The following is a 27,356-nucleotide window of genomic DNA, read 5'->3' as shown; positions in this document are numbered from 1 at the left end:
ATGGCTTTTTCCTTTTGTTGGTTGTCTTTGAGGAGCAGACAGCTGTGATTTAGGGTTAGACATGCATCTGCACCTTGTCTGCTGCATCCTATAGAAGGAGATGACTTAAGGAAAGACTGAAACTAATGCATGTGCATGTGTACATGAGCAAAGTAAATGAGGGACAGAGGCAATAAAGAATGGCTGAGATACAAGTTTCTGTACGTTTTCAGTTGATGTGTTCAGGGAGTGACCAGCCCCAGGCACTGGGAGGAGGGGGCTGCATATCTATGGTGATGATTTTTGAGAGACGGGTACTGACGTGTGGTTGCTGCTCCCATGTGCAAGGAAGGGGAGGAAGCCTGGGGAGTCCAGGGTTGCTCTGTGCAGCTGCATGTCCTCTAATGGGCAATGGAGAAGAGACAGGCATGTGCTGCTGAAATGAAATATTCATTCGCAAAGTAGCAAAAGAGTCAATAGACTCGGAGGGGCTGAAGAAAACAGCCTTATCACAGCCATCCCGGATATACCTATGTGCTTTCCCCTTCGCTATCTGCTATCCTGGTTATTGAACTGTACAAGTCTGCTATGAGCCAGCACTTTTAGAGTCTCTGCATGTTAAAATAATTATAAATACAGAATGGGATTGTAGGAAAATGTTGAGGAAGTTGAGGTTTAGCAATACCTCTCTGATAATGATTCCCCTGTGGCTCAAATACTGAGGGGACCAAAAGATTTATTCCACTTGATTGTTTTTGTGAATATGGGCTCTAGTTACCATTTACAAGAAGCCTGATTTGGCCACATTCAAATGGATCTTACAGGTGAATCATACAGATGCAAATTCAAGGAGAAGTTATTGTCAAAAATGGAATTGCTAGCAAAGATTTTTTTTTTTCTTTAATCTTCATTCTATACATCTGCCTCTGAATCTCAAAGCATAGCTAGTTCTTCTTTTATTTCTGGGTCTTAGCTGGTGAAGTTATGTATGCAGTGTGATGTTTCCTCCTTCTTAGGAGTCATCTCAGTCTTTGCAGATTAAAGGAGAGCTGGAGAGGATTTTGGCATGGTCTGACATGCAGTGTGTCACCTTCCAGAGCAATGTCTTTGGAGCTGCTCTCTAATGAAGAGCTGTGCAGCTGTATGGAATGGAAAATAGTCTTGAAGGCCAGTGGTGCCTGCTTGGGCTTACTCAGTAAAATGTCATTGGAGGATTTTTGACATCTGGGTCTATTACTGATATTATTTTCTGAGTTATGCTTTCAGTCTATATTTGGTGTTATGCCCGGATTATGTTACATTATACATGAAAATTGCCTTATATGTGTTTTCTTTACTGTTCTAAGGCAAGTGCTGTGGGGTAAGAGTGCTGTGGTGCCACACCTCTACTGCACGTTTAGGAGTGGTCTGTTTTTGCAGCTTTTTAGTGCAAAAAACAAGCAAAGAAAAATACACTGATAGAAACAAGGTAAATCTAGCCCGTGATTTGAGCTATTGTTGTTACCGCTCACGAGTGTGATAAAGGACAATTAATAAATTTTGCAATATTTGATTAGTTTGCCCCTGCCTGTAAGGTGTGGTGACTTCAAATGAGCTTTTACCCATGGGTAGCCCAGCAAGTATTCACTGTATCCTACTTCTGTTTGTCCCACCCCACACCCCACTGATATGAGCATTGGGGATGCTCATATGTCATCACCATATTCAGTGTCAGGTGGTCATGGCTGATGCTCATCACAGGGAAGGGTGGATAAACTGAAGGCACTGCAGGTGCAAGTGATTTGTTTTTTTCCAGCTCAGGCAATTAGTTATTCCTGTGACAAGCTGGTAATCAATTTGATTTTGCACTTCACCCATCTTTTTAATCAGCAACAATGTGCCCGTTGGCAGGAAAATCACTTAGAAATATCTCAGTGCAAGTGCCAGTCTCCCTAGTTTCTTGGGCACTGTATGAAAGGCACAGTGTCAGGCTACATGAATATTGTGTGATGGGAGTCGATATGTGTTCTTTCTGGAAGCATATGGCACCCAGCATTGCAGGTGTAGCTGGGGCGGGTATATAGAATAATTGGTATAAGTGAGTGCTAAAATGCACGGGATTTTCAGGTAGAAGAACTTGTGTGCTGATGAAGCATTGCTGTGCCAAGTGAAAATGAGCTGCCAGCCCAGGAGGCACTGGGCATCTGCAATTGCGACACCTCTAACCTTCAATTAACCATGCAAAAACCCCTGGCTGGAGGTGTACTGATAGATGAGCCAGCATGCAGGAAAAACACTTATTTCATGACCACTTGCCCACAGTCATGACAATGTATATGTTCATGAATACACTGGAAGAATAAACAGTTATAAAACATTAAAACCCAATTTAATGTTGCAGGTAATGTCAGTGATTTCTAATATTGTTGCTTATCGGTTAAGCCCTGTATTCTCACTAAGGCTTAGGAAGAGCAGGCACCCTTTGAGTGGCTGGTTAATAAACATATCCTGGCATTTTAAAGTTGGCATTTGCTCCAGGTCTTGCTTTGCTTACCCTTGCTGGCACCTGAGAGCCTGAACTGGGCTGGGAGTTAATGTTTGCTGGTTTTGTTTTCAAAGAGGAAACCTGCTCTTAGAACCTATTTGTGTGTTGCCTTCCAGCTGTACAGGGGATGGAATTGCATCTGCTTGTTGACGTGGTTTTTTACACGTGGCATTTCCACCAAAACACTTGCAGCCCTCCAGTCAGCACCTCTGCTCTCCCATGCTTTGATTTATTGCCATTATAAGTCGGATTGAAGAGTCTGCAAGTGAAATCCTGGCTTCAGTGAAGCTAATGGCAGAATTCCCACCATGTACAAAGAAATGGGATTTTGCAGTGTGGCGGACTTGAAAAAAGTTCGATTTGATACTGGGATGTCACCTCAGTGACCTGATTTTTGCGTATGTGAAAAGGCCTCCTTGCACTGCCAAAACCACGTGAGGAAACCTTGCTGAGCTTTACTGTTTCTCCTTAGAAATGGTGCCCAGTCTTTAACTTGCACAGTTTTGAAGCTATTGAGGTGTATCTGTATTTGTTGTTCCTTCTGGGTAGATGTTTGTTGTAATTGATGCCTTTTCGTCCAGCGCTTTTGGATGACAGTTGTAAATTGGATGCAGGATCGTATACCTTCTGTGCTTCACCTGTCCTCTGTCCTGGATAATTCCTCACAAACAGCTATTAAACACCACCCTGGCACACACTGCAGACCTGGAGCTGTTCTGATGCTGCTGCTCTGGATCCTGGCAAAGGACAGAAGAGCATGATACAAAGCTTCAGATGGGGCTTTTCTGTGCCAAGGGATGCTCTCAAAGGGAGTTGGGGGCCCAGGCATCTTAAGTGATAAATGGTCTGTTTCAGAGATGGGGAAATTATCTAAGATTGAGCCTTTCTCTGAGTATTTCAGTAAGTCTTGTTTCTCTTTGATAAATCTGTTTTCTAGATGGTAAGATTCCCAGTAGCAGGGTGGTTTTGGTATTTATGTCTCGTACAGTTTGCACTGAAGGCACTCGACAAGCACTAAATAACAAAAAACATGAGGCAGAAAAAGACAGAGTGATTGACTGAAGAAGTAGGAGTCACTCCATGTGTACAAAATAGGGCAGACTAAATTAAATTAAACCTGTGATAAGCAAAGATCTTATGTAACTTCCACAGTGAGTGGCTTTGAGGTTTCTTCAGTGCTGTTAAAAATTGCCTTCTGAAAAATGTTTTTATTATTCCACTGTCTTTTATATGTGAAAATAATGTAAGATTTGAGTATTACAGGTTTACTGCAATAATAAGCTGCCTTTAATTTAAAACATAAAGTTGATTGATTGTATTCAGCAGCGCTAACCGGTATTGTCCACCACTCAGAACGCCAAGTACTATTTGTCATTTTAACACTAACTAATGATGACTTCCTGTGTTATAAGCCACGTGAAGTCAAGCACTTCAACAAATTCTTGTTATTTCTTTTCCTTCAGAACTAAGAGAAATATGGTTTTTATTATCAAGAAAAAAACCCAACAAAAACGAACAAAAAAAGACAATTCTATTTTACAAGAGGCTGTGTGAAAACTACCAGCTCTTAATTTGTCTTGCAGGCAGGAGAGCAATCTGCTTTACCACATCAGTGCATTAAAAAAGGCATAGTTTAGAAAAAAAAATACAAAACCTTTTTGTTGTCATCTCACATATAAATGTATAATAGGTTATCAGGTGAAGTTGGGAAAGACAGGTCATTTGAAAATGAGGAGTAGCTGTGTTTTGCATTTCCTAAAGATGTAGATGTAACTGCTAATGATAAGCAGTACCTTAATGAAGCCTTGTGCCCTGGTAGAACCATCTCCTCAGAGTAGTTGCCCTTGTGGTGTTTCCATTATGTTGCCATCCCAAAGGTACTAGTTATGGCATATCATTTATCAATGGCTTTCCATGTGTTACTGGTGAAGAAGCACCTGTAGTGACATAGGGAATCATAGAACAGTTTGGGTTGGAATGCGCCTTCAAAGCTCATCCAGTCCAACCCTGCCATAAGCAGGGACATCTTCACCAGCTCAGGTTGCTCAGAGCCCCATCCAGCCTGGCCTGGGATGTCTCCAGGGATGGTTCATCCACCACCTCTCTGGGCAGCCCTGGGCAGTGTTTCACTACCCTCAGTGTAAAAAATTTCTTCTTCATGTCCAGCCTGAATCTCCCCTCCTTTAGTTTAAAATGATCACCCCTTGTCCTATCACAACGGTCCCTGCTAAAAAGTCTGTCCCCATCTTTCTTATCGGCTCCTTTTAAGCACTGAAAGGCCACAATAAGGTCTCCCTGGAGCCTTCTCTTCTCCAGGCTGAACAACCCCAATCTCTCAGCCTGCTGGAGTTGCTCTGGTGCTCCACATTTGCCTCCATCACCTGCGCTGGGCAGCACTTTGTTCTGCCCGTGCTGGGCAGCCCCATTATGCCCCTTGGTTGATTGTGTAAATAGAAGATTCACGGTCTGGCCTTCATTGAGTATTTTAATGCTTGCCGAGTCACTTACCACTGTACTATTTTATTGTTTCTTTCAGAACAGTAACATAAAATAAATGTTTATTGAATCTTTGGAGGTCTGTGATCAATAAAAGAGAAGCTGCATTGAAACCACAGAGGCACTGATAGCTTTTGTTTTCTCTTTCATATTCGTAGGGTTGTCCATTGTAGGTTTCAGCTGGAGCTCAAACTGTTTGTGAACAAAGAAAATGCAAAAAAAAAAAAAGAGTCAGATCAATTAAAAGTATATTCATCCAAATGTCTGAAAGCGTTTATCCCACGTTCTATTTTCCTTCAGTTCTGTAATTGGGAATTTGCACAGAGTGGTGTTCGCTTATTTTTAATCCAGGAAAGAATGACAATGAAAGCCTGACTGTTTCCTTACAAAGGCTTTCAAAAGTCAGGTCAGCGGGTTCAGTTTGCTTACACCAGCTGGAAGTCTAACCTGGAAAAAATGCAAAGATGGGATGGTCAAGTGTCAAAAACCAGCAGAGTTAAAAATCCATTTTCATATAGTGAGTCTGGAGAGGGATTAGTCTCCAAAAGCATTTTAATGTTTTCTTTATTTTCGCTGAAATATTAAAGAAATCCAGTATACAGTAAGGAAAATGAAGGTATGAATTTCATTGTCTGGTAGTAGTGCAGATGTAGCTGCACTGAGAAAACTCGTACAATGCTTTCTGTGCTGAATTTTCAGACAGTTACAGTCATCACTTCTCATTGGTTAAATTCTCCCTCATTTTGTAATATGTATTTAGTAAAATCATTCCAATTATCTTATTGTTCCAGATTCATCCTGACAAGATTAGATTTGTAGCCACTGATTCAGTCAACAGCCTTTACCTGTAGTAGTTTCCCTTCCTCCTCCACAAGTTTTTTCAAGAGGATTGAACAAAATTTGGGAGGTTTTAGAGGTTTTCTTCAGATTTCTCTGTTTTGATAGCAATATTCTCATGCCCTGCAGCTGTAGCAATAATGGTTTTGTAGGCTGTCAGCTCTATTTCTAACTATATATCTTTAAAGATATGCTCAGAAAAGCACTTAATGAAACATTACAGTAGATTTATTGGCTGTCATTTGCAGTAAAAAGGTGGTCATGATTACTCACCATTGTAGGTTTCCTTCTGATACTCTAAATATTTAAATGAATTATAAATGATAATTAAACTTTGGTAAATGGCAGGTAATAGTATCTCCAATGCTTATGCTGTTTAAGGTGACTGTAACAAAGTTGTTGCTTCTCTAGAAAAAAAAGAAACATTTTTTCTTTTTCAGTTTTATGTATGGTGAACTGACAGACAAGAAGACCATTGAAAAAGTCAGACAGACTTTCGACAACTATGAGTCAAACTGCTTTGAAATTCTCCTCTACAAGAAAAACAGTATGTATATATTTGTGTATGGTGTTGGGAGTGATAAAACATATTTAAAGTATATAACAGACTAACATAATTTTTCATTTTGCCATATGGGAAAATTTGGGGTAAGATTTGGAGAAGAAATGGTATTTTGTTTGCCACAGCTGAAGAAGAGAGCTCTTTTTTTCAGGACGAGTGTTCGGATTGCCAAGAATAGTTGTTCCCTGCTGTCTCTAGTCTGACTCCTTCTTTCCAAAATATATTTAGTATTGAGGATTGTTTCCCTGAATGGAAAACTGACTGGGTTAAGTGAAAAGAAATCCTGAATGAGGTTCCCCCACATCTCTCAGGAAACACCCCCATGTCTCCACAAGTGAGAACCCAGGCCCTGGTTGCCATGAGCGGATGCTCCCAGCAGTGCCTCTGTGGTGTGTAAACCAACACATACGAGCTCTAGTGAAACTGCTGAATTTGATGTATAACCCAGGGATTAATTTGAAAACCAGGGAATTGTGTAACTTCATGAGATATAAGACTTAAGTCCCTTCCTCTTGGTGGCATTGGGTTTACAGGAGGTTGCCAGAACCAGGGATGATTTTCTTCAGTTTGTCTCAACGGTGCATCACTCCACTCACATTTTTTGTCCTGCTGCATATTTGGGTAGTACTTCTGTCTTACTAACGTTATAGCACATACCAACCAAACCCTGTACTGTTGTGTGGTCTTACGCTGGGCTTGTGCAGTATTGACATCTCTCCCAGGCTGGTGGTTGAAATTCCTGCTGCTGTCAGTGTATATGAGCAGCCTCCTCCACTGGCACATGGCATCTTCCCAAGGTAGAAAGCCAGAACTGTCAGATGAAATGTACTTTAGAAAGCCTTGTTCCTCTATACTGAGCAGACCAAGTCTAGTAGTCAGCTACTACGGTGGCCATGTCAAACACAAGGCAAGAGCAATCTTGATGGAGATGTTTTATTTGGTTTGGCTTTCCTCACCCAGTATGGGATGCAGCTCGTGAGCTGTTGAGGAGCTTTCCCCCTGGTTCAGCTGCCTGGAGCCCAGTACCTGAGGCCACATTCCCCCGGGTGGGCTTTGGTGCTGGCATGGAGCACCTTGCTGGGGTGAGGCTGGAGCTCTTCTCTGCATGTCAGGGCTGAGGGAAGGTAATGGTGTGCCTCAGGAAAGTGCCAGCTGTGCCTGACCATCCCATTTCACTGCAACTCACATAAACCTGTCATGACATTGAAGAGAGCATCCCTGATACCTCGCCTTCTTGGAACAAACTCGCATGCTTCAAGCTTTGTTTGTACTTTCCCTTTTTAGGCTAAATCTTCCTGTATGTGCACTTAAACAGTAGGAAATGTCTATATTTCTCCAGATCTGCCTGCTTCAAAGCATTTTAGCCAACACTTTAATTAAAAAGAGAAGCACGAACAGCTCTGAAGTCCAGCTGTTTCTGCAGGTGCACAGGAGAGACCTCCAAATGACCTCTTTTTGGTTCCCCACCATATGGATGTCTGTTCTCTAGATTTTCTGCTTCTCTGCCTGTTTCCTGCACAGGTCACCTGAACATGCCCTCACATTAGGGGAATTTCCTGGGACAGACTTGTGTTAGGAGTCTTTGCAGGTGGTTGTGCCCAGCACCACCATGCCCTGTGTCCTTATGGTTTCCAAGAAGGATCCTAGAGACCCAGTGCTCTCGCCGTCCCTGGCTTCTCTTATTGACTGGGCTGGCAGCTCCTGCTTTAGCAGGGGCCAGTCCTGAACTAAAGTCCTTTCTATTTTATATAAGTATAGAAGGAGGAAAGCCTTTTTTCTCTGAGTGTTCTGTAACAAGCCAGTTGCTTTTTGCTTTGGGTTGTTGATTGCCCGCTGGCGCTTGATAATGCTTCAGAGATTTATTGAGCTGCCGTTGCCTTAATAAAATCTTCACCTTTGCCCAGATCTCTAAGCCTATGCATTCCATAAGTTATGCAAGATTACAAAAGGACTTAATGGAAAAGTCCTCATATTTCTTTTTGGGCTTGAGTCATCTCATCCATAACATCTTTTACCAGCTTCCTTCTCCATCACCGGAAGCCCAGAACTTCAACCTCTTGCTAACACTAATAGCCTCATGTTTTGGCTCCAGTTCAGCATTGAGTTTTGCTCCCATTTGTCATACTCTGAACCTTGTGGAAGAAGGTTCTTCAAGAAGCTGCCCATTTATCCTTTGTATCCTTCAGGCTGAATATTGGATAAAGAAATAAAGAATATTCATGTATGCAATATACTTCTGCAAAATATAGGCAGTTACTCTGTGGAAGGGCTTGTGTTTATCACCTGCAGAGACCCTTTTGTCTGCATGAGGCTTGAAGTGCTCTCAGAGCACCTTCCTGCCCACATTTTCAAACTCAGATCCAGAGGTGCCATATATTTTTGAGCATGTGGCAGAGCCTTAGGTCCAGAGGTACCATGTGTTTTTGACTATGTGGCACAACCTTTTCTTTCTTACCCATTCCTGCTTTTGGCAGAGGGAGATTTTGAGATTTTCAGGTTGCTTTCCCATCCTTCTTTCCTTTGGCATGGAGATGATCTTTAAGAGCTGATGTTCTCCAGTAGCATCCATACAACTGCTGACTTCACACACTCCCTTGGCATTTGAACGCAGCTAGCAGGTTTCAAGTTCAGACCTGAAAGTTTGCTACGACTTTCTTCTGCTTTACTGCATTCCCTCACATTTATTGCTCAAGTCTACTCACCCAACCTATTCATCAACCATATTAGGCATGCGTATATATATGTATATATGCACATATGTATATGGTAGTACTCAGGAAACCTCGTTGCCTGCTTTTGCCAAGGTTTCTGCTTCTACAGCAGTAGCCACCTTGCCTCTGTCTTGGATTTTTATCAGTGCTGTTGTGCAGGTTGTTTTGCCTCCGTACTTTCAGAGCTTTTCAAAGGGTGCCGATGAGTTGCCAGGTATAAGTGCAAGTACAGTATTACTCCAGAGAGCTGCAGCACTCTGTTTTAGAAGTTATGAAAAGAGTCTTTTATCTTGGTTTAGCAACTGGGAATTGAGATAATCAAGTAATCAGCATAATGGCTTTGGAATTATCACAAAAAGCAGTCCCCCATCTCTCCCACTTCTCCAGTTTATTGCTAGGAAATTACTGGTTTAATCGCAGTTCAGCAGTGCTGAATTTTGCCATGAACCCTCGTGGATTTTAACCATCCCCACAGTAGTCCTAGTCCAAATGGGCTTTGTTACCCTCTGAGCATCTATCCTACAATTCCTGGCACAGCTCCCAGACATGGAGATTTTTTTTTGGGGTGGGGGCAGTGGTGCATGTGGGATAACAGTGGGCAAGCAGCTTGTCTCAATGTGTCAGCTCTCAGGCTGGCATTCAGGCAGCTCAGGACAAAAGCTATTATGACAACTGTCTGAAAGCACATCAAATCCCGAAGGTAATTAGCTGGCTGTGAAGGCGTTTATAGTGCAGTGTGTGTAGGTGCAAGTTTGGGAGGGAGGGGATGTGGCTGTGGGCACAGAGCTTTGCTGGGTGGAAAGCGTCTCTGACATTCACGTCCCTGCAGGTGAACAGGGTGTTTCTAAGCAAACTGGTTAAAGTCTTGTAGGATTTCACCCTAAAAGCAGACCAGACCTGCATGTACAGAGGGGACTGCCACGTGTGTTCAGCCTAGGAGGAAACAAGACCAGATTGAGCTCCTGAGCACCTGCAGGAGCCCTGTGTGAGCACTTACCAAAAGCCATGCTAAAAACTTCAAAATCATAGTCTTTTAGTCTTTTTCTTTTTTTTTTTTTTTCCTTCCTGTGTTTTGATGAGTGGTAGGGTTTGAAAATTATTTTGTATTTATTTCACAAGCTAAATACAGATAACTGCATTGGGAGAGTGTTCTGCTGGGCTGGACAGCAAGGAGTTGGAGGGTATGAGCTAAAACACAGAAAGGAAATTGAATCTCTTGAGTTGCCCTGATAGAACATATACAGTCTATATCTGGATTGGCTCATGTCCTCTTAAATAATGAAGCAGCATCAAATTTGGAGCATTAGACAGTATACTGCAGTAGTTTTGGATTTGATAGCTCCACCTTATGTGAAGAAGGAATCAAAGTTACCATCCATTCATTTTTTCTTACCTGCTGACCCTGCAGACACCAAATTTGTGAGATGTGCTGGAAAGAAACAAGAGCAAGAGCAGAAGAATCATATATTTTATTTCAGAGTGGAAAGTTACAAAGACTCCTGTCTCTGCTTATTGGCTAATCAAATTGGTAATATTTCCCCATTTTCATGAATCTGTAAAAATAGGTGTATGTTGTTTTCCTTTGGGGAGGTAAAACTAAACGTTCTTGTATATGGAGAAATATCTAGATGTGATCCTAAACTACATATGTTTTATAATAAATAATGTGTTATAATAAATGATGAAAAATTCTGTGTATGGGCTCGGGAAAGTTTTTGCTGCACCACAGTCCAATGTCACCTTTTTCTTTGCTTCAGGAACCCCGGTTTGGTTCTACATGCAAATTGCACCCATAAGAAATGAGCATGAAAAAGTGGTTTTGTTCCTGTGCACTTTTAAGGATATCACTTTGTTCAAACAACCGATTGAAGATGATTCAACAAAAGGTAAATACGAAGTACAGTATTTTTCTTTGGTAAATGAGAAAGTACAGGCTTGAGCTCATTCTTGTGTCATGTCATACCTGTGATCTGTGTCTTGAATTCAGGAAATGTTTTGTGACCTGTCAGACTTTTGATGCCACTCTTCTATATTATTGCTTAAAAATTTTCACCATGAGTGAAAATTCCCTAACAACATTTTACTAGAATAACAAGCTTTCCTTTCTCTTTGTAATTTCACCAATTTTTCACTACTTGTTTGTTTGTTTGTTTGTTTTTATCTGACCTTTGCTAATAATTACATAATTTCTGAGTCATTTTAATGGTGTGTTGTTTTGGGAGACCTGCCTCCTAAGGGACCAGTATCATCTTTTTAGCAAAAAATAATTTCAGCTCCTTTGTGCTGAGATGTTGGTATTTCCTCCTTTTCTCCCTCATGGAGATGAAATGTAAAAGAAAGAGCCCATGTGGGTCCTTTATCACTGGCCAGCAGTGATGACTGTGTGGCAGTGGACATTGTACTTGCTATTTAACAGTGGCTGGTGATGATGTTTGTTGAGACGTGCTGTACTCTCACCACCTAACAAGCCATGGACAGACCCCCAGCCTTGCACAAAGAGACAATTGGTGGGCAGGAAGGTGCAGAGGATCTAACAACATTCTCTGCTTTGGTTGTAAGACACGAGTGTCTTGTGTCAGGTTCACACGTGTATTGCTTTGGACAAAATAATGCACACTTTCATAAAGAAGGGCATTTGTGCTACAGCACCTGCATCCCATTTTGTCTTGGAAGTTGCCTTCTGATGATTAATTCCTTGCTATATTTTTCTCTTCACGCTCTGAGAAGGCTCTGAATTTCTCACTGAAAGCCTTATGTGCTCTAAGCTGTCTTCTTTAGAATGAACTTGGTGTCATTTGAATGCGAACAGGATTTAAACTCATTTCTTAGGATCTAGATAACACTTATTATATGTGTTTGGATAACTGAAAAGTAGATTTATAAAGGCAGACTTAAAATAAAAGAAAGGCCACTCTAGGCTAACACCAAATATGAGAAATTTTGTCTAGAGGGTATTATCTGTAAAGTTACAAATCCTGATATAGGAATACCTTCTCAGCCATCATAAGCTTTACTGCTTCTACAATTTAGTTAGCAACATGCAAATGTTCCTTTATTTCACTTTCAGCCCTATAACATGGAATTCTTCTGCCTGGAAATAATCTGAAAATTTTAGGATAAATGCCAGTTAATTGAAAGGACTTTAACTGCAGATGTCTGAAGGACATGGGACCTGCTCCTTGCTGTAGTGTGTATAATATGTAGTGGGAGTTCCTAATGGAAAAAGTCAGTCTTTGCAAGGATCCTCTTGTACGATTTCCTATTTGATTTTTTCTGGGGAGATCAAGATTTATCTCACATGAAATGAGCCCCTGAAACCCCCCGTTTCACTGCCTCTGCCCTGCTTTCTGCAGGACGTGTTTGACCTGAGGAGTGTGTGGATGCAGCAGGACAGGGAAAATGTATTAAACGTGGCTCCCAAATGCAGAAATGATGAATGTTGCCTCCTTTGGATTGTCATCCTTGGAGATTAGTAATCTGTTACCTTCCCTGGGGAGGCAGGGATGTGCTAGGGGAGGCAGAGCTCTCCCCCTCCCTGGCTTGTGGCTGAGGAGGAGCAGAATATATTTATCATCCATTATAGGAACAATATATATTCCTATGGGAAAGAGCAATCGCTGTGAAGTGCATAACTTGTGTACTGCTGTTCTTCAGAGAAAGGTACCATTAGTTAAAATGCCAGGTATTAACTATGAACATTGCAAAATATTGTCGTCAGCAGCCGGAGAGGTTCGACTGCATGTTTAAAGAGCACTTACTTCTGTCAAAGTTGTACTTAAAAAAACCTAAAAAAACCCAAGAAACAAACCACTACACAAGGCAGTACAGCCACTTCTCTTAAGTGCCTTTAAGGCATATGATAACAATCTTAAGAATTTGCTCAGGGTGCTTTGATTAGAGCATAGATTAACATTGATCAATACATTCAACGAGCTCCATAACTGCAAGTAATTGACCTGATTTTTTTTCTTTTCCTTTTGCATGAATTAGAGCTTGTATTTTATATTCTTCATGTTAAAAAAAAAAAAAAAAAAAACTTATTCAAATATTTGTACAATTTTACTACAAGGATGGGAAAACAGCACTCTTGCATTACCCTTTGTGTCTCAACTGGGTGGATCTGCGGGATCCCACAGCACCGGGATCACAGTGTTTGTCAGACATAGAGCTATGAGGGATGCATAATTCATTGTCCTTGCAGATAATGTTATGATGAGCTTAGAAGCTTGTCAGACCCCTTCCTTTTTGATTATGAGGTCAGTAAACATATACATTACAATTTAATGAAGAATTTCTAAACTTTTGTAAAAAGCATTTGAATGCTGGAACTTGTAATTGAAAGGGCTATTTTTTTTCTTTTTAAAAGAAGGATTCTTCTTCAAAAATTCTGCCAGGACCATGCAGTACATAATGCATAAGTAACTATGGTGCAAATGAGTTACTGTCGATTACTTATGAGAGCACTAAATTTGAGATAAAAAATTCAATAGATATAAAATATTGATGCCATTATGCAATAATCTCTCCATACCAATATATTCTGCAGTGTTCCAAGGTATGTTGCTTTGTTGTGAAGCTTCAGTATATCACACTCCTATGAGGTACAAGGATTTGGTATTTAAATCATAACAATGGGTGTATCTACACTGCAGGTTGTCTGTGTGTCCTGGCTCCTGGAAATAAATGGTTGGGTTTGCCAGATTTACTTGCAGTGGCTGCAACGTGTTCGGCATCTTGTGTAGACCTTGCACAGGCAGCTGCAGTTTTAGGGGACTGGTCCTGAGGATGCAGAACTGCTCAAAAGTGTTGAGGAGCTTGTCATATTTGTGAAAACAGGACATACAAATAAAAGAAAATAGTGGTCTTACTACAAAACACATTTCAAGGGAGAGGTGTGATTTTTTTTTTGTCTAGTATAGGTTCTCAAACACGCTTGTTTCAAGGCTCAGTACAAAAACCAGAGCTGACATCACGGGGACCAGCCCCGTGCGAGCGAGGGGAGGTAGAGAGGTCGGGGTGCTGCGACAGATGGTGCATCTCTCTGCTTACCTGTGTGCTCACCGTTTGCTGTGTGTTGATGCTGTCAGAAAGGAGGAAGAGGAGGAGGAGGCAGAGGAGGAGGAGGAGGGGGCTTTGCTTGCAGGAGGGTGTAAAAGTAATGAAAAAATTTCCTGGGTCACCCAGGACACTGTGAATATGTCACAGTCCAGGAAACTGTTAAAACTCACTGGACTGAAAGCAAGACTGGAGAAAAGGGATATTTAAAAGTTACCTTCCTCTAATAAAAATGTAGTGGCAGAGATCAAAATCCTTGTTTTTGGAGCGGGTACAGGCAGCTCAACACGAAAGATTTGTCTGACTTGCTTTCTTGTTAGCCATGCTGGTATCTATTATCACAGAGCGATGTACAGGAGACCTATGACGTACAGCGATGTAACAGTGACTGAAAAGTACTGTTGTATCCTTGCAAATGTAAAATTACTTTAAAAAGTGTCTAAACATGCAAAAGTGTAAAAAAACAAAACCAAAACCACCACCACCAACCAAACCCAAAACACAAAAAAACAAAACTAACCAACCAACCAAAGAACAGCAACAACAATTCCCAACCAACCAAACAAAATCAACTGAAAACCAACAACCAGCATCTCAAGTAGAAGCAGTGAAGATGATAATGAAAGGAAACATCAGCCACCACATATTCACTGCTGGGTGAAGATGCCACCAACAGCTGTGTGGTGTAGAGGGCTGGGGGAACTCTCCAACGTTGACTTGGTTTATGGCTCATAGTGTCCCAGCTTCTGAGTCGGTGGCTGGATGAGCTGTGGATGGCGGCAGAGTGGAAGAAGTTGTATGAGAACTAGTGATGCGGCAGGAGGTGTTGCAGGAGATGATGGCTGCACTTGGTGGTCACTGGGACAATGCCTTATTTTCTGGTGAAGGAGCTATGCTATGTTGTGTTTGGTCTCTCTTTTCTTTCTTTCTCCTGTTGCTCTTTGGTAATATGAACATTTATCTGATCTGGATTCAGGACCAAGCAATAGGTCCCACCTGTGGTGCTGGAGGGTCAGATCCCCAGGTGTCCTGGCTGAATGCCTTACACAGCAGGGGTGGAAGGCCATTACAAGCATATGAAAGATCATATTATGTATTTTCTTCCAGAGAATAAAACCTAAAGAGTCTTCTTTTTTTATGTTTGTACCATTGTAGGGTCACAGTTGGATGCTTTTATCAGCTTGCTGTGCTTTTATTCTGTCTTTACCCAATGGCCTTTTAAAAACATCTGAAGACTTTCAATCCTTCCAAAGACACACAGTGGTAATAATCTTATGTTTATTTGTCAGAAAAAAATGAAGCCATTTTTCTGAGCCCTAACTATTAGAATGGCAAATGGGACCACTTAAAATGTTAACAACATTTGAAGCCAGGAGTGCTGTAGGTTATATTGAAATGAAAGTTTAAGGATAGAAAAAAGGACTGGCACTTTTTTGCTAATAGCGGAGTTTCACCTATTGTGCAGTGGCTTTATTTCCTTTGTTATGATCAGGGAAGAAAAAACGTGGCCTCGCGGTAAACTTCGAAATTTTTTCGGCTGGTATTCTCACTGGTTGTCTGTCTCTTTTGAGAGAAATATCAGGCTTGTCACTTGCTGGAAGTGGTTGGGAAGTTGAATATTGATGGGATGCTGAATTAGGATGCAAAGCTGTATAAATGAGGCCTCTACAACTCAGGTCCGTGTGCTGTTAACAGATGGGATCAGGAGATGGCACAGCAGTATCCTGAAGTTAGGGGTTTTTTTTGTTGTTTTACTTCACTTGATAGAGCCAGACTTTGATAATCAAGACTGTCTGGGACAGTGCTGTAATGCTTCCAGTGATATAACTCTTTATGGTTATATAACTCTATATAATGATACAACTCTATCTCGGAGTGTGACAGGGCTATAAAAAGTGTAGTAGTTGCAGAAATATGCACTTATGCTTGCTAATCCTTGCTAAGCCTATAATTCTGATCCTTTTTTATCTTTAATAAGTGCAAGTTATTAAGCATATGTAACTAGTTGCAGATGGGAACTTTTTTCCTTGAGGGAGTATCAATCCTGGTGATAATAGAAGAAGTGGGTGGAGGGATTAGAGCATGAAAATGAGGTTTCTACCTTTAGCTAAAGCACAGTGTACCCTGTTGAACACATTACCTTGACAGTAATCCATAACAGTAATTTAATAGGTCACAATTTTGATATCCTTACCATGTTTTTATTGTGCTTTTCCATGGCTGTGATACCAAGGCTCTTGATGCTATAGGGACCCACTTGTTCTGGTGCTGTTTCCTATTGCTCTGATCTGCAGTTTCACCTGCCAGTGCCTTCAGACACCAAGGAGATCACCTCCATCTCTCCGTTCTCCCTTGGGTCTAGCATCCAGGAACACCTGGGCCTTGAGAAAGGACTTTGTGAGTATGACAGAGAAATGGTCATTTGCCAGGAAACCAGGTGGGCTTCCAGTGACAAGAGCAGACAACTCAGAGGAATGATGCTAAGATGTAGTCACTTGGTATTTGAAACCATCCATTTTGGACGAGCACAGCTTGCTAGTAATCAGGAAGACCTTCTGAGGTCACTTTGCTCCTGTTTCTGCAGGACCAGGATCACTTTTACTGCCTTCAGTGACATGCTGGTGTCAAATGCTGACCTGTCTCCAAGAGATAGTTGTTTCCTTGCTCCTAGGGGTGATGCTCCAAAGTCTTATTTCTGCTCCCATACCCTCTTCTCACTTTGCTGCTTCCAAAGACCCACCATGATGAAGAAAATTTCCATATCCAGGGCTGTTTAGTTTCCTTCACAGAAATCAAGTACTTTTCTGAATCTCATGTTGCCTTTTGAGGCCTTTGTGTGCACCATCAGCAACCCACAATGCGCATTAACTCTCTGTAAATTTCTAGAAGTTCAATGTGCAATGAAAAAGAAATCCCATTGAAATCAAATCTAACCCTGTGAGAGATTGAATTAAACTGGAAATTGATCGTTAAAGCAGTAACTCTTTGTAAATGCATACCCTTTTTATGTAGGAAATTGAACACTCTTAGGTCATATATGAAATAATAAGTATAAATATAGTAGTTAGAGTTTAAGAGTCTAATTTATTTATCAAAGGGCATTACATTTCACTAAGTTACTCTTCTGCTGAACCCATGAACTTGTGTGTGACTAAACCATCTCCTCCAGACTAACATCCAGTATTGATTTAGAAGTCTGAAGAGACTGAGGATCCACCACATTCCTTCTTATTTTTCTTGCTTTTTCATTATACTTTTGACTTTAAAAAAGTGTCACATTTGAATTAACCTGGCTTCAGCTGCTTGCAGTGCCATCTTCTTATGCATTTTTTGCACTGTACTAGTAAAGTCCCATTAAGGCACTTACACAGATATCAAATAATTGCTCCACCTTCTTTTGATAAAGTAAATGAGTTGAGCTCCTTAAGCCTCTGTCTAGCCTGAACTTGGAGGTCTGCTGATGGCAGATACACAGATATTTTAGCTGCATTTTAATCCAGCTCATTGGCAGCAGTAGGGATGAAGATATGGTGGCATGGATTTCAGCCTCCCAGGTCACAAATAAGTTTCGGCAGCCATTATTGTAGTCAAGTGGGTTCACAGCCAACTCCTCAATATTGCTCAGCCTCTCCAAGCCTAGCTTTTACTGTTTTATGCCCAAGGAGTAGGTGACTTTTTGCCAAAGCAAATCATATGCTGAATTGCTCGTCTACTGACACCTCTGGATCATTTTCAGGACTGTTCTTTGCTAGGGACATTTCCCCCTACCATGCTGGAGGTACAATTTGCATTGCTTTTGCCTAGATATCTGATTTTGTTTTAAAACACATTTTAATGGCACATGCCCAGTTATCAAGCACATCATCCTGTGTGACTTTCCTCACTACTGTTTAACATTCCTCTAATCTTCCTGCCATCTGGGCATTTTATTAATTGTTTTTTAACGACTTTCAAACCAACGAGAAAAGCACCGACTAGAAGGGGACCTGTCCACTGGGGTCCATAAGCACTTGGAATAATTTTTGACTGTTTTGCACTACTCCTTGTTTGATATCTGCCAGCTAGCAAGTTCTTAATTCATTTAACCTGTAATTTACTGAACTGCGTAGTCTCAGTATCCTTGTCAAGAGTGTCACACAGTGTCAGTTCAGTGAAGATTACCCTACAAGAGGATTTGGCCAGCACGTGGTTCTCGGCTGATTCAAATGTAGTGCCAGAATAAGGTGGTGTTACGTGATGAGCACTGTGACTGTACTGATTTGGGAGCTGTTGGGAGGAAAGTCCTTGGCTGCAGGTAGAGCAAACCAGGGACAACTGCTGAGGCTGCTGCCAAGTCAATGGTCCAGTTGCTGCCCAGCAGGAGAGCACTGGTACGGGGAGCTGCCCTGGCTAATCCCTCGCCGGTGTACATCAAACAGATGCTGTGGCTCTGGCTGATCACTGCATTTGGCTTGCAGCTTGTTCTGTCCCAGCGTTTGGCTGTCTTCCTGAACCAAACGTATACTCTTATCAAATAATGAAATTAACATCTTAGGGCATTTTACCTAATTCTGTATTGACAGTCATTTGTTACGTTCCTTTCCTTTTTTTATTAAGCATATTGAAACTCAGATCAGTTTTTCTCTCATTTTGCCTGGCACTGAGATCAAGCTGAGCAACCTGTAACTCCTTGGGTCAGCCTCTGCCCTTCCTGCTTATGACTCCAGAATGCCTTTTGGTTGTACTCTGAATTCTTTAAAAACTTAATTATTAATGTAATAATTCTAGCCAGAGAAGGATTTTTCCCGTATGTCTTTAGCTTCCCATGGCCATTCTCATAAGCCATAATTTGTCATTCACATACTCATTCCCTCTTCTTGTCCCTGTGTGTTTCATTGTACACTGCTTCTTCATTTCTAGAAGCTGCCTTCCTTTTGACTCTGAGCCTTTCGGTGGTGTAGCCCTTTTTCAGTGACCATTGAATGGCACCATTTTGCTATCTGAAAAACTCCTAAAAGCCAGTTGACTGACATTTATAGTACTTAGTGCTTTTTTTTTTTTCCCCCCAAAAATTTGCATTTGTTTGTGTATACTTATGGGAAAAAAGTCTTTGGTGGCCCTTTGTGTGTGTCTAAAGTTTAGCTTTAGTTGCACAGTGAAATTTAAGAATTTATGCACTGTATATCTGCAGCTATGTCAGAATTAAATTTAAAAATACATTGTATACCAAATGTAGTATAGTGGTATATAAATCTTTGCACTTTTTGTCAGTAGATCTCAAAATGGCTTGTAAAGTAGGTCATTAGCATTATCTTCATTTTAAGGAGAAGAAAGTGAAGCTCAGAGAGGTAAAGAGATATGCTCAAGATTACCCGTTGATTCTTCAGCAATTTTGAGCTCCCCAGTAGTTGCAGTGGGTGGATGGTAACTGGGAATATAACATTGAGCAAGAACAGAGGTCGGATGTAAAAATTATCACAAGCGTGCAGTACATTATCAGACAGTGGAACACACAAAATTTCAAATTGGGAAATTTATTCTAATATTTTGAATTACTTTTGAACAGACTCTGTGGTTCTTCAGTCCCTAAATAGTTTTACTGCATCATGGGAGTGATTGAGCTTTGTTTGACTTTTATGCTATTTATTCAGGAATCTTATTTATCCCTCTCTCTCTAACAAAGCAAAACCAGGATGATTAAGTTTTTTGAAGAGACAGTGAGGTCTTTCAGCCATACTTTACCTGCAATAAAGAGCAAATAGCCAGCCATCGTAATGATTTTTCTGTCTGAATGTCCAGGAATAGTTGAGATTTGTAGGTGCTAAATGTTGATGCAGGAGGATGATCCATGCTACCAATTGAATTCCATACTGCCGAACTCTGAGTGGTGCCAGCTTTTTGCTTTTGTGAGTAAATCATAGAGTATACTTTAAGCATTCTGTATGTTAACTGTTTCGTGCTTCACAGTGGGATGAGAACAACAACCTTTCCATGGTCTGGAGGTGTTCCTTATATTCCTGCAGGCAGGGATCAACATGGGCATTGCTGTAATTACCCTCAGCAGTTGTTTTTTACACAGAATATAATTCTTAACCCAAGTGTTTTCATTGCAATCTAAGATATTGGATAGTTCCCTGTTACACTGATGTTAAAGCCATCATCTTTTCTGATCCTTTTCCAATCCAGACAAACCTTGACAAAAAGGTTAATTGCAACCTAGTAGAGCTACACTAATGTTTTATTAGGGGGAACTGGTCATGTCTAGATTTTTCAGAGCAAGTGCACTATAAAGAACATTACCGTCTCGCCTTGAGATTTTTAAACTCTTCATAAACTCTGATTTAGCTTTAAAATAGCATAATATGGTTTATGAACTAGAGTTTTTTTTTCAGTGTGGTTTCTAGCTAGGTGGAAAAATTCATATTTGGACCTCTACACAAATCCAGTAAGAGAGATTACAAATTTTCAACTCCTAATTAAATTATGGGGATAATCTGAAGGGTTCTGTCATTCGCAAATACTTATATTTTAAAATGTTTGCTGTTATCTTTGAAGGCAAGGGGTAGACTTGTTGACTGCTGAGGTTTGTACAGGAAAGGTGACACTTGCACTGGAGAAGCCAAAGAGCCCAAGTTGTTTTTGTCATTAGTGTGTGTCTGTGCGGGGGCTTCTCTCCGGCAGGGGGAACTGCCCAGGTCTAACCCAGCCCCTTGGCAGAAGTGTCCATGTGTGATGGGCACCAGGAGCTGCTCCTTGGGGCGTGTGGGAGCACAGTTTTGGGTGGAGCCTAACCAATTTTCTGCAGGCTTTGTGACCCCAAGAGGAATCAGTAGGCTTAAAAGGTTTTTTATCTCCAGATACTCGTTAGGAGACAGTGATTTTGTCCCATCGCTTCCAGCATCACTTCTGCTTCGGGAAGCCTCCTTTGCTGGGCTTTCTTTGGGTAGCTCTTTATCCTTTTTATGCTCTGCTGTCCGCTGCAACAGCTTCTTCAGCCTTCTTGACAGTTCTCTTTACTTAGAGAAGGCAGCAAAGAAGAGGAGCAGGTGTTGGAGGCAGGTGAGCGTGTTTGCGTACTGGATCGATCTGCAGGGTGTATTAATGGGAAGGAGATTGGTGACCAGAAGGCCAGGGAGAGAGGTCCCTATGGCAATGCAAGAGTGCAGTTTGCAGAAGGTCCCTGAGCACACAGTAAGCAGCAAGTGTGGTGGAGAGGAGCTGTTTGGGGAGCAGCTGCTGCAGAGCTGTTCCCATCCCAGCTGTCCAGTATAAAACACAATGATTGATTCAGGATCTCGGGAAGAAAGATGTGTGGGCATAATGCTATTCTTGCTGGAGTAGTAACTGATGGAAAGGCACATGCGATAGTGGGTGAGAGGTTTCACATAAGTTGGTTTGGACTTTCTGACAATGGAGGTAAAATAGGATCAAGTTATAAGGGGGTGAATTTATATTACCTCTCTACAAGGTATCCTCCCTACATATGGGGTCATTGACAAGAAAGCTGGAAAGACCATTTCCCCCTTAGACACCACATCATTTCTGTAGTGTTGTGGCTGATTAAGCATCTTAGACCCATCTGGAAAGCTTCTCCGTCTGTGGGGAGATGTTCAGGTGCTCTGTTTGCTTTGCCTGACTATTGCCTACCTCCCTTCCATGCTCTTGCGCTCCCCCAAGCATCCTGGCACAATGTTAACAGATTCAACTCATGTTGTAGCAGCTATGGCTTGAAAGAAGTACCTTTAAAAAAAAAAAAAAAAAATTATATATATATATATATGTAAATTTGGTACTCCTCTTTTTTTTCTCTTCAGAAAACCTTTGGCTCAGCAGTTGTGTGAAGGATGCCACCAAGTCATCCCTGGCTCAGTTAGCTCTGCAGTCAGAGGGCTGTCAGGTTGGCAGTCCTAATTAGAGCAAGAGGTGTGGAGAATATTTTACAAATGTATTTAATTGTGACTAAAACACATGGAGGAAGAACGAAAGTGGCATGCTTGGAAGGACAGCACTACAGCTGTGCCAAGGCAGAGACTGGTTTAATCCATGTCTATCAGCATGCTTGCCTTCTTCATGTCTTGTTTTTGTAACTGTATGGAGTTGTTAAACCTGCATCTCAGTTTCTTGAGAATACAAAAATTTTAGTTTGAGTAATGAATAGGAACAGGAAAGCATTTTTCTAGGCTTCTCTTGAAGCACAGACCCTTGTTTTGCATCATGAGAATGAATGCAGATCATGAGGTTGATTTTGTTTGTTTTGTTTCATTTTAAAGCAGGGGTACAAATTTTTCTAGTTTTGTCCATGAGTTAGGAAGTAATTAAAGACAACTGAGGGAAACAACCATTTTCAGTGTATGTTATTCCAGAATTTTCCATTTGAGGTAGTTAACCTCTTCCTCTGAAATACCTAATTTAACTGCTCGTAAGGAGGAGCAGCTGCTGGCTTGATCTGGTCTGTGATCTTATTATGTTGCCTCTGTTCCTAAGAATTTGAGTGCAGTGGTGCAAGTTCAGGGTATTATTTTTCAAGTGGTTCTGTGGAAGAAAGACACAGTCAGTCCAGCTGAGCTGAAGAGAGCATCACAAGTGTTGCTTTTTCTCACGAGTAGGTTTTTTTCCCTCTTGCACCTGCTATTTGTGCCACTCTTTACTCCCTCCAAACTGAAAATATCTGTGAGGACAGGAGGTCACTAATACATGTGATAAAATTATCATTCTTTTCAAGTCTCATGTCTGTAGAGGAAAAGAGAGAATAATTTGAAGAAACATTGACAGCAGTAGGCAGCTATATAAATTTTGCATGGTCTTTTTAAACATATGCATTAGTTTTAAATATAATTCTCAATTTTTTTCTAGTCTACAGCAAGGTCAAGAAACAGATAAATGTACCCTGTACAGATTATTTCAGACACAAGACAGCCTGTATACATTTTCACCATCCCACTCATACCCCACCATCTTGCTGTTGCTATGTTTTCAATTTTCTTGGGTTGTAAATAGGAAACAAAAGAAGTTGGTGCTTTTTCATACTATTGCAGATGGATAGATAGGAACAGGTAGAATAGTGCTGGACTTTGTGCTGAATTAGAAAAAAAGTCTTAGCATATTCTGTATTTCGAATGTCCAGAGTCACGGGCTTCACAAGGCTGAAAGAAACGTGCAAATGTGAAGACTCTAAATGAGGCTGGAAGGATTTCTTCAAAAGGTCTGCTCTAGTACAGCAAAGCTTTGGTCTTGGTGGAGGAAAGACATGATGAAATGATTTGCCCTGTGAAAAGGTCAGACCAGACAAGCAGAGCGGTAACCCTGAATGCTAAAATGTGTGACTCTTTCTTTCACATGACGTTGATGATCTCACTAAGGTGGAAAGAGAGTATTTGAAAAAGCATAGTTCTTCATTGTCAGTTTTGCAGGAAAAGGATTACTTTCGTTTGGTATTTGTCTTACTCCTCCAGCTCCTTGTGGTGTATCTTCCTCAACTTCCCCCGGCTTTCTGTATTTGTGGTTAATGCACAACAGATGTTTTTCTTGCCTCAGATGATTACAGCAATTTTCTTACCAATTTTGCTTTATAAGAGGAGATGCATTTTTAAAACTTGTATTTTTGTGAGTAGGATCTCTCAGTCTGTGCAGCACCATGGAAAGGGATTTTTGGAGAGTACATGACGTATCACTGTCAGCCTCTGACTCTTCCCCAATCCTCATCTGATCACTGTACGGATCAATGCTCTAAACCTCAGAAAATAAAGTAAACCTTGAACCATTAACTGTCAGCTATCAGAAAGCTCACAGAATCATAGAATGGTTGAGATTGGAAGGGACCTCTGGAGGTCATCTTGTCCAACTCCACTGCTCGAGCAGGGTCCCCTATGGCTGGTTGCCCAGGACCCTGTCCGTACAGCTTTTGAATATCCGCAAGGAGGAAGAGTTGACAGCCTCTCTGGGCAACCTCTGCCAGCGTGTGGCAACTCTCATAGTAAAAAAGTGTTTCCTAAGGTTTAGACAGAGCCTCTTGTATTTCATTTTGTGTGCATTGCATCTGGTCCTGTCACGGGGCACCACTGGAAAGAGCCTGGCTCTGTCCTCTTTGCATCTTCCCTTCAGTTATTTGTATACGTTAATAAGATCTGCACCCCCAAAGCCTTCTTTTCTCTAGCCTGAGCAGTCCCAGCTCTCTCAGCCTTTCCTCAGAGGAGGAATGCTCCAGTCCCTTAATCATCTTTGTGACCCTTTGTTGGACTCTCTCCAGTATGTCTATGTTTCTCTTGTACTGGGTAGCCTAGAACTGGACACTGCTACACTCCAGGTGTAGCCTCACCAGTGCTGAGCAGAGAGGAAGGATCCACCACCATTGACCTGCTGGCAATATGTGTAATGCAACCAAGGATACTGTTCATGCTTTTTGCAGCATGGGCACATTGCTGCCTCATGGTCAACCTGCTCCACCAGGACCTTCAAGTCCTTTTTTGCCTAGCTGCTTTCCAGCTGGTGGCCCCCTGCATATATTGGTGTATGGGGCTGTGCCTCCTTAGGTAGAGGACTTTGCAGTTCTCCTTGTTGAACTTCATGAGGTTCCTGTTAGAGCTGGGGGAGCTGACAGAGCTGAGATGCCACAAATAACTATCCCAAATCCATGCCCATCGGCCACAGGGAATTGTCTTTCCAGGGGAAGAGGACACTGTGTGTGTGTGCCCGTGTGTGTAGTTACCTGCCCAGGGTCTGGAGGTGGGTGACCACTTCTCAGAGGAGAACTGCTCTTTTCCTCCGGTTCTTGCAGCATGGTTGCAGTGTGCCAAAAGCAATCAGCTGGGTACACTGTGGCCTCCAGCAATCACAAAAATGTCGGGGCAGAGCTGTCAGGATGCTGTTGCGATGCTTGCTTGCTCTTTGAAATCACTGGCTAAGAAAGATAAAGAGCAGTTCTGACTTCTTCTCTTCAAGCTGTCTCCCTGCCACGGTTTTATAGAGAATTAAGAAAAAGAAAACCACAAGAATTTTTTCAAGAAATTAACAGTTCATACTTGGATCCCTATAGTCTCTCTTGACCTTGTTTAATACAGAAAGTGAATGTTCCTAATTGAATATCCCTGTAAGCTTGAGAAGCATGAGGCATATCCAAAGTTCACATTTAAGGTTTAGATTTGAATAGTTAATAAAATACTTCTATTTTTTACCTTTTCCCAGTGCATTTTTTATGTGCATTTTTGAGGTCATGTATAAATAGCCAGACACAAATGGCTTCTGCTGTGCTGGTGGTGTATCATGATATTTGGGTCTGCTCTGATTGCTAAATGATGAAATGATTTACATTTGTGTGAATGTGATATATATGTGATAAATTGCAAAGCCAAACTGTAATTTTTTTTTCTTGAACTTTTATTGTCTTGTCTGTTCTCTTATCTTCATTTTATCTAGCCCAGGGCTTTCCTTAACTTTCCAAGTCCCTGTCGCCTATCAGACATCAGGCATTTAAAAATAAACCTAGCTAACACAGAACTGTTGTGTTTCCTTTCTTAGATGTGACATTTCCCCCGTTTTTCACCTACTCAGCGTTCAAGTTAAATAGAAGTAAAACCTTCTCCTGAACCTGTTTCCTGTCCATAACTTGTTTGATATTTTCCACATACCTGTGTAGTAAAATGTCAGGTTATACCTGGCTATGTTAAGCATCTCCTTCAGGGCTCTTGGGGAGGCATTTCCTCCCTGCAGATATTTGGATTTTCAGTTTTCCTGCTTAAACCCCTGGCGTTTTCTTTGCTATCTCCGATCTACCTCATCCATTGATGCATCCATGCCAGCAGTCACGTTTGGACGTTTTTCCAGCAGGAATGACCTGATGGCACGTTCCTGGATCAGTGCTGCTGTCAGTAACAGACTCCAACCGCTCCTTTCTGGATGCTGCACAAAAAATTCCCCAGGGGTGGCCTATTGTGTGGGTCTCCAGCTACCATTAAAACAGCTGTTTATCATTAGTTTAACAGCCACGTGTATTTCCTAATGCCATTTAAAATCTAGTGCTTAATCTGTGTTTAAAGTATTTTTTAGCTGGGGCAAGAAACAGTAAAGACTTTAAGATCAGGCTTTTGTGGCTGCTCCAGCAGCCCTGAATCAGCAAGAGCCAAACTGTAGCTAGGGAGATTTTCACTTCAGCAGGATTTGCAGACTTGGGAAGCCTTTGCATTAACTTCAGTGTCTTAGAATTAGATTTAAGCGGTGGAGTAACTCCCCAGAAGGCTGAAAGCACAATGCGATCCCTCTAATACATTGTCTCCAAAAGGCAGAAGAAAGAGCAAGCCAGAGCATTTTGGTTTTACTCAGATTTACTTGTGGTTGCCTTGAAGCAGTGGTATTTTTCCTCTTTTGCAATGTCTTGAAGTCTGGAGCCTGAAGCTGTTCTGTGCAGCAATTTAGAGAAACTCAAAGTCTGAGGTTTAGTATCAGTGAACACGGAGGAGACATACTAATGATGCGTGTGGTCTGAGTACATCTGACACGATTTCCTTCTTTCCCGCAGGTTGGACAAAGTTTGCTCGGCTGACGCGAGCCCTGACGAACAGCCGGAGTGTCCTGCAGCAGCTGACGCCCATGAACAAGGCTGAGGTGGTGCACAAACACTCCCGGTTAGCCGAAGTAAGTGGGACAGACACCAGCCTGTTCCATCCATAAGGCAGGAAGAGATGGGGGGGGTTGGGAAAAACCTAATTCCCATTACTAAATAATATTTTTAGAGGAAAGTGTTTCCCAACTCTGATTTTTTTTTTCTCAGCCTCTCCTCTGCTCATCCTAAAGCAGCAATATGTGCCAAGCCCACATTTCTGGGATAGGTCACTCTCAGTCATGAAAACAGTCTCCATAGGTCACTTTTACTTACGTGGCCCTATTTCTGTGATGTTTGCTAGTTGTTGCTTCACTTGGGGTGCACAGTATGCTCCTCTATGTGCTATATCACACCAATGCGGAACAAGACATGATGTCCTTGAGCCCTGCGGATGGTCGCTTGCTCTTCCAGGGAAAGGAGATTATTTGAAAAACCTCTTTGGAAGTATCCTAGTCCAGGTCCCTGGGGTTGTACAGGCATACTGACTATGTATCTCTTAATCTTGACTTTCTTGTGAAGTCATTCCTATGGTATTTTGCTCATCATTTTTTTCTTCAGAACTGATGAAATGAACTCTTTGGCAGGTTGCAAACATCTCCTTAACAGTGCAGATGGTGC

General features: G+C 41.6%; 1 protein-coding gene across 1 annotated transcript in view; it reads left to right on the top strand.

The window, feature by feature from the left end:
- KCNH5 (potassium voltage-gated channel subfamily H member 5) overlaps window positions 1-27,356 on the top strand; it is a gene marked incomplete at its 3' end in the record, with an annotated part of 156,653 nt that overhangs the window by 13,545 nt on the left and 115,752 nt on the right. The window contains exons 3-5 of the mRNA XM_080344898.1: window positions 6,277-6,383; window positions 10,867-10,995; window positions 26,655-26,770. Of these exons, the coding sequence (XP_080201024.1) occupies window positions 6,277-6,383; window positions 10,867-10,995; window positions 26,655-26,770 (352 nt within the window). The remainder of the gene's footprint in view (window positions 1-6,276; window positions 6,384-10,866; window positions 10,996-26,654; window positions 26,771-27,356) is intronic.

Source organism: Nesoenas mayeri (genome assembly GCF_963082525.1).
Source record: "Nesoenas mayeri genome assembly, chromosome: 5".
Classification (NCBI taxonomy): Eukaryota; Metazoa; Chordata; class Aves; order Columbiformes; family Columbidae; genus Nesoenas; species Nesoenas mayeri.
This window is presented reverse-complemented; position numbering and strand designations above follow the sequence as displayed.